This window comes from Ursus maritimus, unplaced genomic scaffold (assembly GCF_017311325.1).
Source record: "Ursus maritimus isolate PB19 unplaced genomic scaffold, ASM1731132v1 scaffold_21, whole genome shotgun sequence".
NCBI classification, from domain to species: Eukaryota; Metazoa; Chordata; class Mammalia; order Carnivora; family Ursidae; genus Ursus; species Ursus maritimus.
In genome coordinates this window covers 47,043,103-47,060,059 of record NW_024424564.1, presented here as the reverse complement: position 1 = coordinate 47,060,059, position 16,957 = coordinate 47,043,103, and the positions used below count along the sequence as shown (strand labels likewise).

Sequence of the window (16,957 nt, the reverse complement as noted above, 5' to 3'; positions counted from 1 at the left end):
CGCTGGGCTTCTCTCTCCCCTAGCGCAACAGGAGCAGGTGTCACGTGCCCTCTTCGTGTCACCCTTGGGAACTGGATCCCAGGGAATTGGCACAAACACTGAAACGGGCCACTGGTGTTGCTGTGAGCAATAAATTGCCCTTTGTCTTTGATCCAGGAATCTTGTTTCTTCCTGCCAGCACCCATGAAACTGTGTCAGGCTAACTTGTTAGTTTGCAAGTAGGGCAAAATCTGAAACCCTTCACAGTTCTTGGTAGAACCCAAGAGATTGTAACACACATCCTCGGCCTTACTGAAGTATAATTGGTACTTTAGTGTCTTCCAGAACAATAAATGGGTCTTAGAACTTACATATATATATATATATTTAATTCTGTTTTTATTTTAAACCCCATAAGACATTATGCTACCAATTCTTATTTAGATTCACCCACATATTTGCCATTTTCATGGTATTTTATTTTTTTCCTGTATCTTATACCATCCATATGGGATCAAGTTCCTTCTACCCGAAGAAAACCCTTTTATATTTTCTATCGTGTAGGTCTACTAATGACAAAGCCTTTCTCTCTTTCTGTTTGTTTGTGTGACTAGTGAAATGGTTTTTTTAAAAACATTTTGCTTATTCATTTTAAGTAATTTCTGCACCCAGCGTGGGTCTCGAACTCATGACTCTGAGATCGAGAGTCGCACACTCTACCGACTGAACCAGCCAGATGCCCCTGACTGGTGAAATGTTTTAGTTTCAACTTCATACTTAAAGGGAAGTGTGCTGTGTACAGAATTCCCATCGGCGTTTATTTTCTTTTAGCTCTTTATGAATGTCATTCCATTATCTCTGGTTTCTGCCGCTGAGTAGCCGGCTGTCAGTCTTTGAAGCTAACTTTCTCCTCTGCTGTTTTTAGTATTTTTCTTCACATTTTGTTTATAGCCGTTGTAATGTGGTACATATGTCAGTTATTGCTGTGTTTCCGTATGTTGGCCGATATGTGTCATCTGCAGTTACTGCTGTGTAACAAACTATCCCAAAACTCCGTGGCTTAAAACAACGATCAGTTACTTAGCCCACGAGTCTGCAATGTGAGCAGAGCTCAGCGGGAAGGCTCTCTTCTGCTCTACATGACATGAGCCGGGGTGGTTCGACTGCAGGATCCACTTCTAAGTTGACTCACTCGCAAGTGGCAGGTTGCTGCTGGCTGTCGGCTGTGAGTTTGTCCAGGGCTAAGGGTCCAGGACCAAGAATCATCCCTGGGGGTTGCATCAGTTTCCCGTCATATGATAGCTGGGTCCCAAGAGAAGAGAGGTAAAAGCTTCCAGTCTCTTAAGGCCTTGGTCCAGAAACTAGGGCGGCATCACTTCTGCCCTATTCTGTCGGTAAAGCAGTTGCAGAGCCAGATGAAAGGGTTGAGAGACATTCATGGGATAATGATAAGAGACATCATGTCTCAATGGGAGCACTGTCAAAAAATTTGGGTCCATGTTTTAAAACCCACAAGATGCCTAAGTGTGGATTTCTTTGTGTGCGTGTGCGTGTGTGTGTGTGTGTGTGTGTGCAGGAGGGTTCATAGATATTTTCAATCACTATGAAATTTTTTTTTCATCAATTTTGAAAAGTTCACAGACATTAACTCTTCAAATATGGCTTCTCTCCTTTTCTAACCTGCTTTGGTGGCCAGTTATATGTATGGTGGATCTTTTTGTTATATATTCTATGTCTTTTATCTACTTTCCTGCATTTTCCATCCTTTGGCTCTTCAGGCTCTATTCTGTTTCCTCTTTTCTGGCCTATCTTCCTGTTCACTAGTTTTCTCTTCAGCATTGTCCAGTCTGCTTTTATACCTGGCCACTGGGTTCTTCATTTCGGCAACTGTATTTTTTGATTCTGTAATTTCCATTTTTAAAATGGTTTCAAGTTCTTTGCCCCAATTCTAAATCTTCTATTTTATTCTCTTGAATATTATCACATTTATTTTATTTAATTTTTTTAAGTAAGTCTGTGCCCAACGTGGGGCCTGAACTCACGATCCTGAGATCAAGAGTCACACGCTGTACCGACTGAGCCAGCCAGGTGCCCCTTATCACATTTATTTATTTATTTATTTATTTGAGAGAGGAAGAGCGAGCATGAGCAAGGGGAGAGGGAGAAACAGACTCTCCACTGAGCAGGGAGCCCAATGCAGGGCTCTATCCCTGGACCCCGAGATCATGACCTGAGCCGAAGGCAGATGCTTAACCAGCTGAGCCACCCAGGTCCCCTATCACAGTTATTTTAAAGTCTGTGTCAGATAACTTCAGTATTTGCATCCCCCTACTTACAGATCAGTTTCCATCATACATTTTTTCTGTTGGTTTTCTTTCATACAACGTAGTATCTCCTGTGTGTTTTGATTATGTGCTAGACCTTGGATTTGCAACGATGCTTGTAGAAACAATTTGAAGCCTGGCTTCATGTTTCTTTTATGTTTGCTTCTCCTGGGTACCTGGGAACATTATCAGTGAGGGTAACTTCAATCCATTTTCTGGAACTGAAAGTATTTGGAGCTGTGCTGCAGTCTCTGGGAGGGTCTGTCTCCTTGTGGCTCATCTTATGCCTTAGTCCTTCGGGACCCCCACCCACGGTAAGGGGGTTCATCAGGGCCCTCCCCTGGCCTCCGGTCCCTGTCCCCCGAGCCCATGAGGTTGCTGATGCCATGGTATATTCCTTCAGCCTCTCAGGTGCCAGCAGTCCGAAATCCCAGGCTCACTTCCTGGGTTTCCATAATCCCTTCCAACCTGACACTTCATCCCTGTCTGCTTAGATGCCCAGTGCCTCCAGCAGACGCCTTTTACATTCTGTCCAGCATTTCTGGTTGTCCCCAGGAGGCAGTCTGGTTCACGTTGCCTCGTCTGTCCTTGCGGAAGTGGGAGTCCTCAGAGCGATTCACCAGCATTCACATGCCTGGTTCCACTTTTCCCATTAGCTACCTCTGTTTGCTCCCCTCTGCTGCAAAACCCCTAACAAATATCACCTATCCTTGCTTCTCCGATTTCTTGCATCTTATTCCTTCTCAAACCCTCTCCAATCAGGCTCTGGTTCCCTCCATTCCACCAAAAGTACTTTGTCAAGGTCATTAATGTTTTATTGATGCTAAATCTAGTGATCAGTGTTTAGTGTCCTGTCTAGTGTCATTTGGTGTCATAATTTCGTTGTCATTTAGTGTCGTCGTATCGGACATAGCAGCAGCATTTAACATGGAGCGCTCCGTGCAGGGGTGGCTGAGATGACACAAAACCACCCCAGGAGAACGAGGAAGGGCTTCCTTCCATGTCCTCCTTTCTTGGCTTGTTTGTTCCTTAGCGCTTATTATCTGGAGCTTTGTTTATTGTACTTTCTTACTTTGATTTGTCGCTTACGCATTGTGTCGGTCCCTCCCCTAAGAACACAGGCTCCAGGAAGGCAGGGCGTGTCATCTGTTTTGTTCATTAATTTACCCCTTCCATCTGGAACAATGGCAGGTGCAGAACACGCACTCGGTAGATGTTTGCTAAACAATTGCAGTCTCTCGTGGAAAGAACAGGCGAGGCTTGTGGAGCCAACACTCTTTGGGCACCACTCCTGCTAGACCCTGGCTGGCCGTGGGTCTTCCATGTTGAAAGCCCCGGTCAAAACTTCAAGTATCTTCAAGGTCAACCGTCATTGTGATTATCCGTTTTTAAAGTGCTATTACTTGGCTATCCCATCTGATCCTCATAGTACCTCTGTGAGCTAGGTGGGACAGGTACAGTTAGTCTCGTGTTTCAAATAGGGCTCAGAGAGGGAAGGAATTTTTTGAGGGTCACACAGCAGCTTAATAGCAAACCTTGGACATAAACACAACTCTTCAAAAATGAACAAGGTTTATGATGATTGTTCTCCTCCTCCTTTGGGGGAGTGAGAGGGAAGAGACACCATCTGAGTGGTTTCTCAAAAAAAAATTTTTTTTTTTCTGATTATAAAAATTATACGGACACTTGGGTGGCTTAGTCAGTTGAACATCTGACTCTTGATCTCAGCTTAGGTCTTGGTCTCAGGGTCATGAGTTCAAGCCCCACACTGGGCTCCATGCTGGGAGTGAAGTCCTATTTAAAAAAATAAAAATTATATAAACTCATTGTAGAATATTTAGAAACTTCAGAAATGGATAAAGAACATTCCAATTACTATATTACCGTGTACATTTTGACATTTTTAACACAATTTAGATCACATCGTATCATATAAAATTTGCATCTTTTTTACTTAACATTGCAAAATCAACATTTCACCGTTCTTTTAACATCGCATCTTAATGGTTGCGTAATATTCCATCGCGTAGCTGGGCCACCGTTTATATCATCTTCTAGTGCTGGACATTTCAGTTATATGCTTATTTACTTCCTATGGTATGCGAGGGCCGGGGACTTGAGGCTGGGGCTCTCAGATGTCATAGTCAAATTAGAAAATGGATAGGACGGGGCTTTGTTAAAATAAGATTTAAAAGCACCATGAGATGATATAAAAAAATGGAAAAGAAAATCTTGTTAAATAAAAATAAAATCCTGACTCCATTTGGAGGCGTGCGCGCGCGTGTGTGTGCACGTGCGGTGGGAAGGGGAGTCCGGCTGGAGTGGGTCCCTGTGTGGCCAGAGGCAGGCAGCGACCCATGTACGGGGGGACCCAAGGCGTCTGCCTCTAGCAAGAGGGTGGGCTGAAGCCGGCTCATTTCTGTGTCGTCCTTCTGTGTCCCCGCTCCACAGGCTCTTCCAGCTGGAGACGGAGGCGGATGCCCTCGTGAACTTCCAGCACTATTCTTCGCAGCTGCCGCCCTTCTACGAGAGCTCCTGCCACATCCTGCACGTGGAGGTCCTGCAGCAGTTGACTGACCTCATCCGCAACCACCCCAGCTGGTCGGTGGCCCACTTGGCGGTGGAGTTGGGGATCCGAGAGTGTTTCCACCACAGCCGCATCATCAGGTGTGCCAGGAGGGTGGGACCCCGGGACAGGGCATGTGCCTGCATATGTGGAGGGGCGGGGCCTGGGGCAGTCGCTGAGTCCTGCTTCAGTTTCCCTCTGTAAAGCCAAACGTTGCCCAGCACCTTAGATGTGACCCGTGCTGTGTCGCTTTGCCGGAGAGAGGTGAAGAGGCCTCAGATCCTCGTGTCTCCTTCCAGAGATCTGGCTGCCCTCTCTCATGTGGCCCTTCAGCCAATACTTATGTCAGGAGATGTGCCCCTGAGAGGGGACCGTGTGGGCCCTGCCATAGGACTCCTGCTCACCTGCTTGCCCTGAGGTGGCCACAGCTTGGGTCAGCCCCCAGGCCCCAGGCTCAGAATTCCTCACTGCCCTTTATAGTTTCCAGGCCTGTTCTTGGACATCATAGGGATTAATCTCCCCGTGGCCCTGTCCCTTTCCTAGGGCAGGCATTGTTATTATTTTTTTGTAGATAAGGATATCGAGGCCTGGAAAGGTTAGGAAACTGCCCGAGGTTAGTGAGATTTCTGCCTTCCGACCCGTTCTGTGCCACCCCACCACCCACTGCCGGCTGGTGTGGCCCTAGGACCCATCCCAAGTACACAACTGATGAAATCACTTCAGGCCCACATACATTGTGAGCCAGCCCTCAGTTCGCACCAGCCAGCCCGAGCACGGCAGGAATGCTCTTGAGCCCCTAGCCCGCTTCCCTCTGCTGCCCCTGAGTTTCTCAGCACCCCTCCCTCCTTGTGCCCACCCCACCCCCACCGCCACAGCTGCGCCAATAACAGGGAGAATGAGGAGGGCTGCACCCCCCTGCACCTGGCCTGCCGCAAGGGTGACGGGGAGATCCTGGTGGAGCTGGTGCAGTACTGCCACGCCCAGATGGACGTCACGGACAACAACGGGGAGACGGCCTTTCATTATGCTGTGCAGGGTGACAACGCCCAGGTGCTGCAGGTGAGGGGGGGTGGGGGAGGGACAGGGGGACCGGAGCCGGCAACACCTTATTATCCCCACTAGTCCCAAGCTGCTTCCTGGAGGGCGTACCCTCCTCTCCCCCATTCCCTCCTCATGCTTGTCAAGGAGACACATCCTCGGCCACTGGGCTCTGACAACCCTAGGGAGGTCCCCCATCCCAGCAAACTAAACGGAAGTCCCAGTCCAGCCAAGCAGTTCGGTTCAGCTTGTCCCAAACACCTACGGAACCCGACCCCAGGCTGGGTGAATTCATTTCAGCCCTGCCTGGAGGGGCTCATGGTCCGGTGGGACCCGAGCTTAGCTTTTTACAGCAACTCAAAACTCCATCCGGCTCCTGTAGACATTTGCACTAGACATACCCCTCCTGTTAAATGTTTGTTTATCGGGCTGAGAAACAAAAATAAAAATCGTAGGCAAGTAGATGGAGTGATGTCATTAAAGGCTACTTTATGTGTTGGATGGAAAAGACCGAATACCAAACAGGATTTTATTTCCCAGAGTTAGAAGACTTTCTTTTAAAGGTTATGTCCTTCTCTGCCCTGGCATCAGAAAGGAGTGACATTGTTCCAGAAAATACACGATTGTGTTGTCTGGCGCACAGGGAAGGGACTTCCACATGTCCCGGTGAACTCCATCCTTCCTGAGAGCCGGCTCTGCGCCCAGCACCGTGCCCCACAGGGCCTGCCTCGGTGCAGACGCCAGGCACACACTCTTACCAATAGCTGTCCTTTGTCATGGGCTGGTCTCGTGTCTGGCCCTGTACTGAGTGTTGTGTGTTCCAGTTAATTCTCAAAGTAGCCTCTCTGGGTTGGGGTGGGGGGGTGGGGGTCATGATCCTCCTCTCTTTGCCAAAGGAACTGAGAGGTTCCATGAGGTTAAGAAACATGCCCAGGGGGGCGCCTGGGTGGCACAGCGGTTAAGTGTCTGCCTTCAGCTCGGGGCATGATCCTGGCGTTCTGGGATCGAGCCCCACATCAGGCTCCTCCGCTAGGAGCCTGCTTCTTCCTCTCCCACTCCCCTTGCTTGTGTTCCCTCTCTCGCTGGCTGTCTCTATCTCTGTCAAATAAATAAATAAAATCTTAAAAAAAAAAAAAAAAAAGAAACATGCCCAGGGACGGGGAGAGCTGTGAGCGGCGGGGCTGGCCCTCGAGTCAGGCCTCTTCGCCGTGTCCCCAGCCTGTCGACAGGCCCAGCGAGGTCCCCTGGGCACACAGGAGTTGTAGCCCACTGTGGAGACAGCACTCGGCCACAAGTGAGGAAGGAAGGTCCTGGCTTTCTTTGTAATACTGGTTTGTTTGTTCGTTTTGGTGCAAAAAGGTGTTTTTATTAAAGCAGAGGACAGGACCCATGGACATAAAGGGCTGCGTGGTTGGTTTTTTTTTAATTGAAAAATAATATGTGAACCTAGCAAAAAGAAATCCAAGCAGGAGAGATGAAAATACGACGAAAGTGTACAATGAAAGCAGGAACCACTCCCACCCAGACCCCCAGTGCCCATCCGTATGAACAAGCTCCCTTCAGGTTTCTTGGTCGAGAAGTTTTTCCATACGAGCCTGGCTGTGCCAGACCAGCCCCCAGCCAACCCTGGCACAGCCGGTGCCCCGTTTTCCTGTGAACCTCCTTTCTCGGTGGCTTCCCTTAATGTCCCGACCGTGTTCTCGCAGAGTCTGATTTCCCTTCCCCTCATGTGGGCACAGGGGACTGGCGCGGGGGGTGTCGGGGAGGGTCACTCGGGGGCTTGTCCTTGTCGGGCCCCAGCCCACCCTGGTGTCCTGCTCTCAGCTCCTAGGGAAGAACGCATCAGCTGGCCTGAACCGGGTGAACAACCAGGGGCAGACCCCGCTGCACCTGGCCTGCCAGATGGGCAAGCAGGAGATGGTCCGCGTGCTGCTGCTTTGCAACGCCCGGTGCAATGTCATGGGCTCCGCCGGCTACCCCATCCACACGGCCATGAAGTTCTCCCATAAGGGGTAAGACCTCCCGCCCCCGCGCGGCTGGCTGGGCCCCCGGCTCTTACAGCTCTTCTCCTCACGCCCAGGCGAGCACTGGCCTGCACGGGCTCGTTAGATGTGTTTCCCATACTTGGGCCAAGGGCCAGCCTGGCCTGAAGAAGGTGCTCGATGAACGTATCGTGGATGTGAGTCTCAGTCCAGAAAGTCAGCTGTGCAAAGGGTAGAATTTTAAAATGTTTTCTGTAATGCACCGTAATGTCTGGCCATGAACCTCCCTCTTCCAGACTAGAGAAGAACAATCCAAATCTTCCCTGGGGTCCTCCCTTTCCACCTCCCCTAGGTGGTCCTCCTGTGCTGGAGTCACATGCAGCCCCAAGGAGGGGCCCACCTGCCTGGGTCCTCTTCCGTCCAAGCCCCCCAGCCCAATCTGAACCCCTTCGTGGCTACAGCGCTGCCCCGTGGCTTCTGCACATTCCAGCCTCGAAGTGCAGGAGCACTTGGCAAGGTGGCCCAGAGCCCCTTCTGCCTAGATGTGTCCATTCTTCCTGGCTGGTGGCACTGCTGGGACGCAGGTACCAGGCCCATGCCATGGGGAGCTCTGGACCACTGTCGATTTTCTGCCCTTTTCCCCAGACCTGGGAAACCCTGGTCTCAGGAAAATTCTCCATGTGAAGTGTGCGCATGCGTGTGTGTGTGTGTGTGTAGGGTGGGGGGTGTGTGATAAAAGAGATGAAGGGGTGCCTGGGTGGTGCAGTTGGTCGGGCGTCCAACTGTTGGTTTCAGCTTGGGTCATGATCTGAGGGTAGTGAGATCGAGCCCCATGTCGGGCTCTGTGCTTAGCGTGGAGTCCACTTGACATTCTCTCTCCCCTCTCCCTGCCCTTCCTGCATGTGTGTGCGTGCGCGTGCTCTCTCTCTCACTAAAATAAAGAAGTCTTTAAAAAAAGAGATGAATATCTCAAAACATTGCCCAGTGAGAACAGTATCTAGAATGACTGGCTGACGGAATGAATGGGGCAGTCGGTCCCTCTGTCTGGGCGCTGTGCTAAGCTCTGGCCTTAAAGAGATGGAAAAGAGAGCAGCTCTGGGACAGGAGATACATAAGTCACTGGGTCCTTCTAGACTGTGTGCTGGACGGGCAGCCGGAAGAGCACAGAGGGCGGCACATGCGTGGGGGGCAAGCCGTGCCCTCCCTCAGGTTTTCCCTTTTTCTGGAGCCTGCACCCACCTTGCTGGCCCTCCTCCCATTGGCCATTCCCTCAGAGGTCTAGTCCAAGCTTGGGCCAGCCCACCTTTCTGTGATCCTCTGCAGCAGAGCCAAAGCGGACTAGAACTTTCAGGAAGACTTGACCAGATGGTTGGAGACAGTCCCAACACCCTCACCCCCAGGAGTCCCGTTCACTGGTGGCAGGTTGCAGCCTGAATGGGCACAAGTGATGGGTGATAGTCTCTTATACCCGAGAGGGGGGCAGTGGCAGCCCCATTCTGGCTCAGCTCTGGCCACCCCAAGCTTTCCTGTCCTGGGGCCTGGTATTGCCCGGCTCACTTGCTCCTTAGACACCTCTAGCGACATTCCTCTCTGCCCATGGGGCTGGGCACGTCACAAGGGATCATGCACAGAAGACAGTGCGAGTGGCCTCACGCTGTGGGCATGCCCTACGCAGCCCCACACAGCCGTGTCCTCTCAGGGCCCCAGCGGGGACATCCCTCTGCCACCAGGCGGTAGCCAGCACAGCTGTCCTCTAGAAGATCTCAGGCGTTAGGGTTACGGAGAGATCCCATCCCAGCTCCAGTCTGGGAGCCCCTCTGCTCTTTATGTCAACTCGGCTGACCTTTATAGAGCCAGGTTTGGGCCTGGGGCTTGACTTTCACTTTGCAAAATGTCTTCAAGGATCATTAGTGTTGTAGCATGCATCAGAAGTCCCTTCCTTTTTAAGGCAGAATAGTGTTCCATGGTGTGGATGGACCGCATTTTGCTTTTCCCTCCATCTGCTGATGGACACTTGGGTTGTTCCCCTTTTGGCGAACGCTGCTAGGAATACGCGTGTACGAGTATCTGTGTGAGTTTTGGTTATACTCCCGGAGTGGAAAGCAACTGCAGTCTTAACTACTCTGCCTGGGGCACCCCGGTGGCTCAGTCGGTTAAGCATCCAGCTCTTGGTTTCGGCTCAGGTCTTGATCTCAGGGTCATGAGACTGAGCCCCCGGTCAGGCTCCACACTCAGTGTGGAGTCTGCTTGAGGTTCTCTCCCTCTCCCTCTGCCCCTCCCCCTGCTCTCTCTCTCTCTCTTTCAAGTAAATAAATAAATCTGTAACTACTCTGCCTATACTTCCTACAGGGTGCTGGTCATTGCATGGAACATCAAGAGTGGATGGCCGGGGGATGGAGGGCAGCCATGTGCCAGGCACAGAAATGAAATGTCTTTCCTCCTTTAATCCCCACCAGTCCAGTGAGGACTGTGCCCGTGTTGCAGATGGGCTCAGCTACTTCCCAGAGATCACCAGTGATCTGGGGCTTGACCTCAGGCCTGCCTGACTTTAAGGCCAGCACCAGTGAGAGTGATTATTGCAGACTGGAGTTATCAGGGAAGACTTCTTGGAGGCGGGGGCTTGAGCTATGCCTGTAGGGGCCCAGGATACCCTTGACATACCATAGTATACATGCTGGTTGGTTCTGTTGCAAAAGCAACAGAAATTTTGCAGAAACTCTTCTTCACCAGGAGATGAAGTCCAAGTCAAGGCCTTCTCCAGCCCCAGGCCACCTCCCTCCACCCCCACGGCCTTCTGTACTGCCCCATGGCTCCTTTCTCCCTAGGTGTGCTGAAATGATCATCAGCATGGACAGCAACCAGATCCACAGCAAAGACCCTCGCTACGGAGCCAGCCCCCTCCACTGGGCCAAGACCGCGGAGGTAGGCAGTGTCTGAGGGAGAGTGGTGGCTGGGCAGCGGGCGCAGTCCCAGAACCGCATGTTCCTCAGCTGCCTGCAGAAAAGCGGTTCCTGAGATGACTCTGGGGATGGCGCTGTGGGGCTTGATCTCTTAGTGATCCCGCAGGGGGAGATGACATCCCGGTATCGCTCTGCTGCTCGCCAGCACAGTGGCAATGTCCCCTCTGTGGTTTCTTTGTGTCTGAATTGGGGGTCCTACAGGCCTGCCTTTGGTGGTGTGAAGTCAGCAAGGTAATGTGTGAGAAAATGCTTTGTAAATTGTCAGACGGAAGGTGGTGTGAAGCTGCTGCTGACTGTATCCACCGAGAGCCTGGCTGGGCAGCTCCCCGGGGGGCCTTCCCTTCGCCCAGCTCCCCCTGGGAGGATGGAGGCCTCTGGTCTCTCCTTGCCAGGAAGCAGAGCTTGGCAGCGCGCTGGATGCCCCCAGGGACTGTGGCCTGTTCTTAAACATGATAGGCCGGGAGGGAGGAGACTGCCAACCTCTGCAGGGCTCCTTCTGCCTGCCAGCGCCTAGACACCAAGTCAGGCCCTTCCGTGTATGTTTCGTTGGTCATTGTCACCACTCTGTGAAGTAGGGACTCTTATCGCAGAAGAGAGTACTGAGTGCAGGGGCTGCAACCTCAGGGGACCGGGACGAAGTGGGGTTGAGCTTTGAGCTCAGGACTGTCCAGCGCCAAAGGCCAGGCTCCCCAGGGCTGCCGGGTGTAGGGGATGTGTTGCCTTGGCCCAGGGAGGGGGTCAGACCTTCACAGGATCCCAGGGAAGGTCACAGGGAGTGGGGGCAGTTCCTGGAGTTTGCAGAGATGCACGAGTCCTGTTAACTCCAGGGAAGAACCCAGAAGCCCCTTAAATCAGTCAGTATACCTTCAGCCTTTTGTCCTTTACTTCTGGGGTGCTGATAGCGTGGGCCAAGGTCTATGGCAACCCCCAGAACTAGGGCCTGCCACCTGAGTTCTTGTTGCTAGAGCTTTCCAGAAGCCCAGTTCCCGAGGGACTCTCAGGGAGGAGGTGGCAGCACCTGGGTGTCACCGCCCACTCGGGCACGGACCCTGTCTCCCGCAGATGGCCCGCATGCTGCTAAAACGGGGCTGCGACGTGAACAGCACCAGCTCCTCGGGCAACACGGCTCTGCACGTGGCCGTGATGCGTAACCGCTTCGACTGTGTCATGGTGTTACTGACCTACGGGGCCAACGCCGACGCCCGCGGGGAGCACGGCAACACCCCACTGCATCTGGCCATGTCGGTGAGCCCGTGGTCCGCCTCTACCCCCGCCCCCAGCAGTGCCTGCGAGGTGGGGGGACTGCCTGTCGCTCTCCTCCCGCGGTACCCTCTTCCTGTCCCCGCTGCAGGGAGTCTCACCTGAGACGCAGCTTGGACGCTGCCTTCTCCCTCAGGAACCTTCCGTGTCCCCCTCTCAGCCCAAAGTATCATCTTCTTCCTCTGCACTGCAGTCCCTCTCGCCCCGTGCTCCCCATTTAACAAGTACATGGTGTGAGAGGAGAAGTACAGCCCCGGGCGACCCACGTGGCCTTGGGCAAGTCACCTCTTGTCAGCCTCCATTTCCTTATCTGGAAACCGGGGGTGTCGGCACCCACCCGGCAGAGCTGTTGAGAGGGGTGAGTGGCAGACCCTTGGTGACCCCAGGAGGAACACCCAGATAATGTGCAGTCCCTGGCGCCAGTGGGCATCCCTCAGATGTCAGGTCTCCTCCCCCTGCATTATTCGGGGGAAATACTCATCTGCACATTGGTCCCGTCTCCTGGGTGGGACCTAAGCTCCCGGAAGGCAGCGTCTGCCTGTACATCTTGGTAGCCCCACTGTAGGTGTTGGCCACAGTTTTTGGCTTATTATAGAGCATAGTTCCTGCCCTTAAAGCCCCTCCAGTGTGGAGAGACAGCTAGAGTAGGAACATAGTAAATGCAGGGGAGGGAACGTTACTCTGTCAGCAGCGTGTCTGTATGTCTTTCGTGGGAAGCTCCCGGAAGGCAGCGTCTGCCTGTACATCTTGGTAGCCCCACTGTAGGTGTTGGCCACAGTTTTTGGCTTATTATAGAGCATAGTTCCTGCCCTTAAAGCCCCTCCAGTGTGGAGAGACAGCTAGAGTAGGAACATAGTAAATGCAGGGGAGGGAACGTTACTCTGTCAGCAGCGTGTCTGTATGTGTTTCGTGTTCCGTAGCAGTGCCACGTGTACGTAAGTATGTTCAACAGATCTCCGAGCGATGGAATTGGAGCAGCATCTGGAATACGTAAAAGATGTGGATTGAGGACACACTCAAAGACATCCTGTTTTATACCAAAGGCCAGAACCCTGGTGGAGACACTGTTACCTGGGAGGCAGAAACCCTAAATAATACCATGGCCATTTTCAGCACTGAAGGAGCCCTTACAATTTTCTAGTTGGTCAGTTCTCAAAATTTGGGGTCTATGTGGTCCCTTTATACTCTTAGAAAAGAATTATTGAAGATCCCAAAGACTTTTCATTTGTATGGATTTTATCTATATTTACTAGATTGGAGATTAAAAATAAGAAAATTTCAAAACACGAATTCATTTAAAAATAACAATTCACAAATCACAGCGTAACTTCAATAAGTAACATTTTTACGAAAAACAACTCTGTTTTCTAAAACCGAAAATAATCGAGAAGAGTTGGCATCGTTTTACATTTTTGTGGATCTTTTTAATGCCTGGCCTCAGGGAAGACATACTGATTCTCCTGTCTTCCGCTACATTTATCCTGTTGCAATATGTTGTTGACTATATGTTGGAGGATTTGAAGACAATCTGGCGTCGCGTAGATACACAGTTGCACCTTTCAGAGAATCATGAATATTCTTCAATGCTGCACCCAACCTGGACAAGGGTTAGTTTGTGACAATTGCAAGCGGGCACTGCAACCACCTCCATGAATTTTTCCCACTTTGTTCCATTAAACACTTTGTTCCATTGGTACCTCTTACCCATGCGTGATTTCAGGTCATCCTTGGAAAATACTGGTTCACTGTGCTTGCGTAGAACTGTTGAACCATTTCATTACATGGTATCAAAACCCCACATTTGTAAATACCCCCACCGATCTCATAGGAAGAGTCTTTCTGCTTTAGGAAGCTGTCAAGCCCGTCATGGCGTATACAAGTGTTCTGGAATTCCCATTTTTGTTTGCAAGCCTGAATCTTTTCTTTGGCACAAAATATTGTCAGTTGTTTTTCTTGAAGTGCCAGGCTCACTGCATTCATTTTTGAGAACATGTCTTCTGCATTCCCAAGGCTAACCCATCGTAGCACGTCAGTCATGATCCCAAGTAAAAATGGCGTTCCAGGAAAAACGTGGTTCTCCTCACAACCCAGTGGCATCCATGCTTTTCCTCAAGATAACAGTTGTGCTTTAGGATGCCACCGAAATGCCTATGCTTTCCATCTTTTTTTTTTTTTTTTTAAGATTTTATTTGTCAGAAAGAGAGCACAAGTAGGCAGAGTGGCAGGCAGAGGGAGAAGCAGGGAGCTGAGCAGGGAGCTGAGCAGGGAGCCCGACGTGAGACTCGATCCCAGGACCCTGGGATCATGACCTGAGCTGAAGGCAGATGCTTAACCGCCTGAGCCAGCCAGGCGTCCCAATTTCTCTCCATCTTATGACATGGAGTAGACAGTGTCAAAATTTAATAAAATTAATTCTTACTGATTCATGAAGGACATTCCTAAGGGAAACTGGCTTTTGAATTAACTGGTTGATTTCTTACTGTGAACGAACAGCGGAGAGGAAAACCACAGAGAGCATTAGTTTGGTGCCGCGTCTCACTAAGGCACGGGCAGCTTTAGCCATCACTGTTTTCACACCATCGGTGCAAAAGTCAATACAATGCAAAAAGCAAACATCTTGATTTTTTATGAAAGCAGGGTGTTTTGTTTTTTTGTTTTGTTGACTTATCTTTTTTCATAATCTTTACTGCCCAACGTGGGGCTCGAACTCAAGACCCTGAGATCAAGAGCCACACACTCTTCCAATCGAGCAAGCCAGGCGCCCCTGTGAAAACAGTTTGACCTTTGTGAACCCTCCAGAGGGTCTCACACGTTCACGGGGGGCCACAGATCGCACTTTGAGAACTGCCAACGTCCCTTGTTTCCCATACCGCAGGTACTTGCGGACCAGCCTCACGGTTTTTGGCACATTAATGAACCACGTTTATATTTACAAACTTAATCATTTCTTGAAGATGCTTTGCCTTTAAACTTACTTAAATTTATTTCGAAGGAAGTGTTCCATCACTACCAAAAGTGGTAAACCAGCGACGCAAAAGAAAGGTAACCAGAACAGAAAATACGTAGCTAATGACGCAAGCTAATGTACATGAACTGTTGTTTGGAAAACTGCATTCTAGACACATCTCTTCCTTCTCTAGGCAGGGAAATTAAGCCCCAGGAAGAGGGAGGTGATAAGACCAGGGCTCTGGTCTCCAGGCAGCCAGTTTATTGGTTTGTCCTAGGAAACCGCGTCCCCCACCCCCCTGCCCAGCCTCCAGATGTTAAATGCACAGTGCTCCGTGGACGGAGGCTGCCCTTGAAGGCTGCCATTAGGGAGGACGTGTGCTCAGTTACCCCTCCCAAATGGCGTCCGAGACATGATGGGCAGGACAGCCTTCCCTTTCCCTGCTCAGCCTTTGCTGCTGCTCCTGAAGGTGATCAGCAGCTGACCCTTCAGTGTCCCCATGGCTCCTGGGGCAGGGGTCATAGATGCGTTGCTTCCTTGGAGAAGTTGCTGGCGGGGACCGGGGTGAGTCACTCCCAGGTTCTGCCTGGGTTGTTAAGTGGGTGAGGGTTCTGAAGTGTTCCAGCATCTTCTCCCGTGCCCATGAGAGGCCCACCGAGTTGGTGGGCAAAGTGAAAGAGGCTGGCGTCCTTTTTCTCTTCCTTTCCCTGAGCTGTTGCATTTTCCCCTTACTCCATCCCCAACAGAAAGACAACGTGGAGATGATCAAGGCCCTCATAGTGTTTGGGGCAGAGGTGGATACCCCAAATGACTTTGGGGAGACTCCTGCGTTCATAGCTTCCAAGATCAGCAAACGTAAGTGCCCTGTACCCTGGACCAGAGTTGGGCCGGGGTGGGCAGGTGCATGCACTGGGGAGAAGTGTGGTCCCCACCATCAGGCACCAGCGCCCTGTCCGTACCCACCCTTCTTGCTCAAGAGCACCTGGGAGGCTGAGAGGGGAAACTTTCTTCGCCCAAGAACAAGGGCCATCACCAGTAGATGGAGCCCACCAAGGGGCTTGCCAAACGAGTGTCCTCTTCTGTGCGGCCCCCATCCTTCCTCAGGATGCCTGGGCTCCCGGGGAGGTGGGTGAGATATGCAGTAGTGTTAGCCAGTTGCTCCTGCCTGAGGAATTCACCAGTGGAACCACTTGCATGGACAGCCGTGGGTTGATGCATGCACTGCACGAGCGTATGCGCATGCCCCGTGCACGCAGGCTCACCGCGCGCACTGCACGTTCCCCTGGGGAGCCCTGGCAGCAGGGCTGGAAACAGCAGATCATCAGCAGAAGCCTGGGTCCCCTCCGGGGGGCTTTGAGGAGCTGGGGGGTTGGTGTGGGTGCGTAGCTGCTCGTGTGCAGGTACGCACGTGTGCTACTTCTTACAGCGTCTCCGCTCACAAGGGCAAATGCCCCCAGGCTGCTTGGTCCCTTTTAAGCTCTGAAAGGGGCCCTCCATTCAGTGGTTTTGAGAATCGCTGAACGTGGAGGCGGGAGTCCTGTTTTCTTTGCTTTTAAAGTAGATTTTAAAAATAATTTATATTAGGTATAATTAAGCTCAATCTTGGGTTCTTTGCTTTTAAAGTAGATTTTAAAAATAATTTATATTAGATATAATTAAGCTCAATCTTGGGTTTTTTTTTTTTTAAGGTTTTATTTATTTTTTTTTGAGAGAGAGTGAGTAGGAGCCAAGGGGAGGGGCGGATAGAGAGGGAGACGCAGACTCCCCATTGAGCAGGGAGCCTGATGCGGGACTGATCCCAGAACCCTGAGATCATGACCTGAGCCAAAGGCAGACGCTTCACCGACTGAGCCACCCAGGCACCCTGGGAGTCCTGTTTTCTTGACTGAAAGTGAAGGGAA

The 16,957-nt window shown here is 51.2% G+C and overlaps 1 protein-coding gene across 7 annotated transcripts in view; it reads left to right on the top strand.

Annotated features, from left to right (window-relative positions):
• Positions 1-16,957, top strand: part of PLA2G6 (phospholipase A2 group VI) — a 57,233-nt gene that overhangs the window by 21,523 nt on the left and 18,753 nt on the right. For all 7 annotated transcript variants that reach the window (XM_040637522.1, XM_040637521.1, XM_040637520.1 and 4 more), the window contains 6 exons: positions 4,755-4,970; positions 5,745-5,928; positions 7,732-7,919; positions 10,715-10,811; positions 11,912-12,094; positions 15,803-15,911. In XM_040637522.1, the coding sequence (XP_040493456.1) occupies positions 4,755-4,970; positions 5,745-5,928; positions 7,732-7,919; positions 10,715-10,811; positions 11,912-12,094; positions 15,803-15,911 (977 nt within the window). The remainder of the gene's footprint in view (positions 1-4,754; positions 4,971-5,744; positions 5,929-7,731; positions 7,920-10,714; positions 10,812-11,911; positions 12,095-15,802; positions 15,912-16,957) is intronic.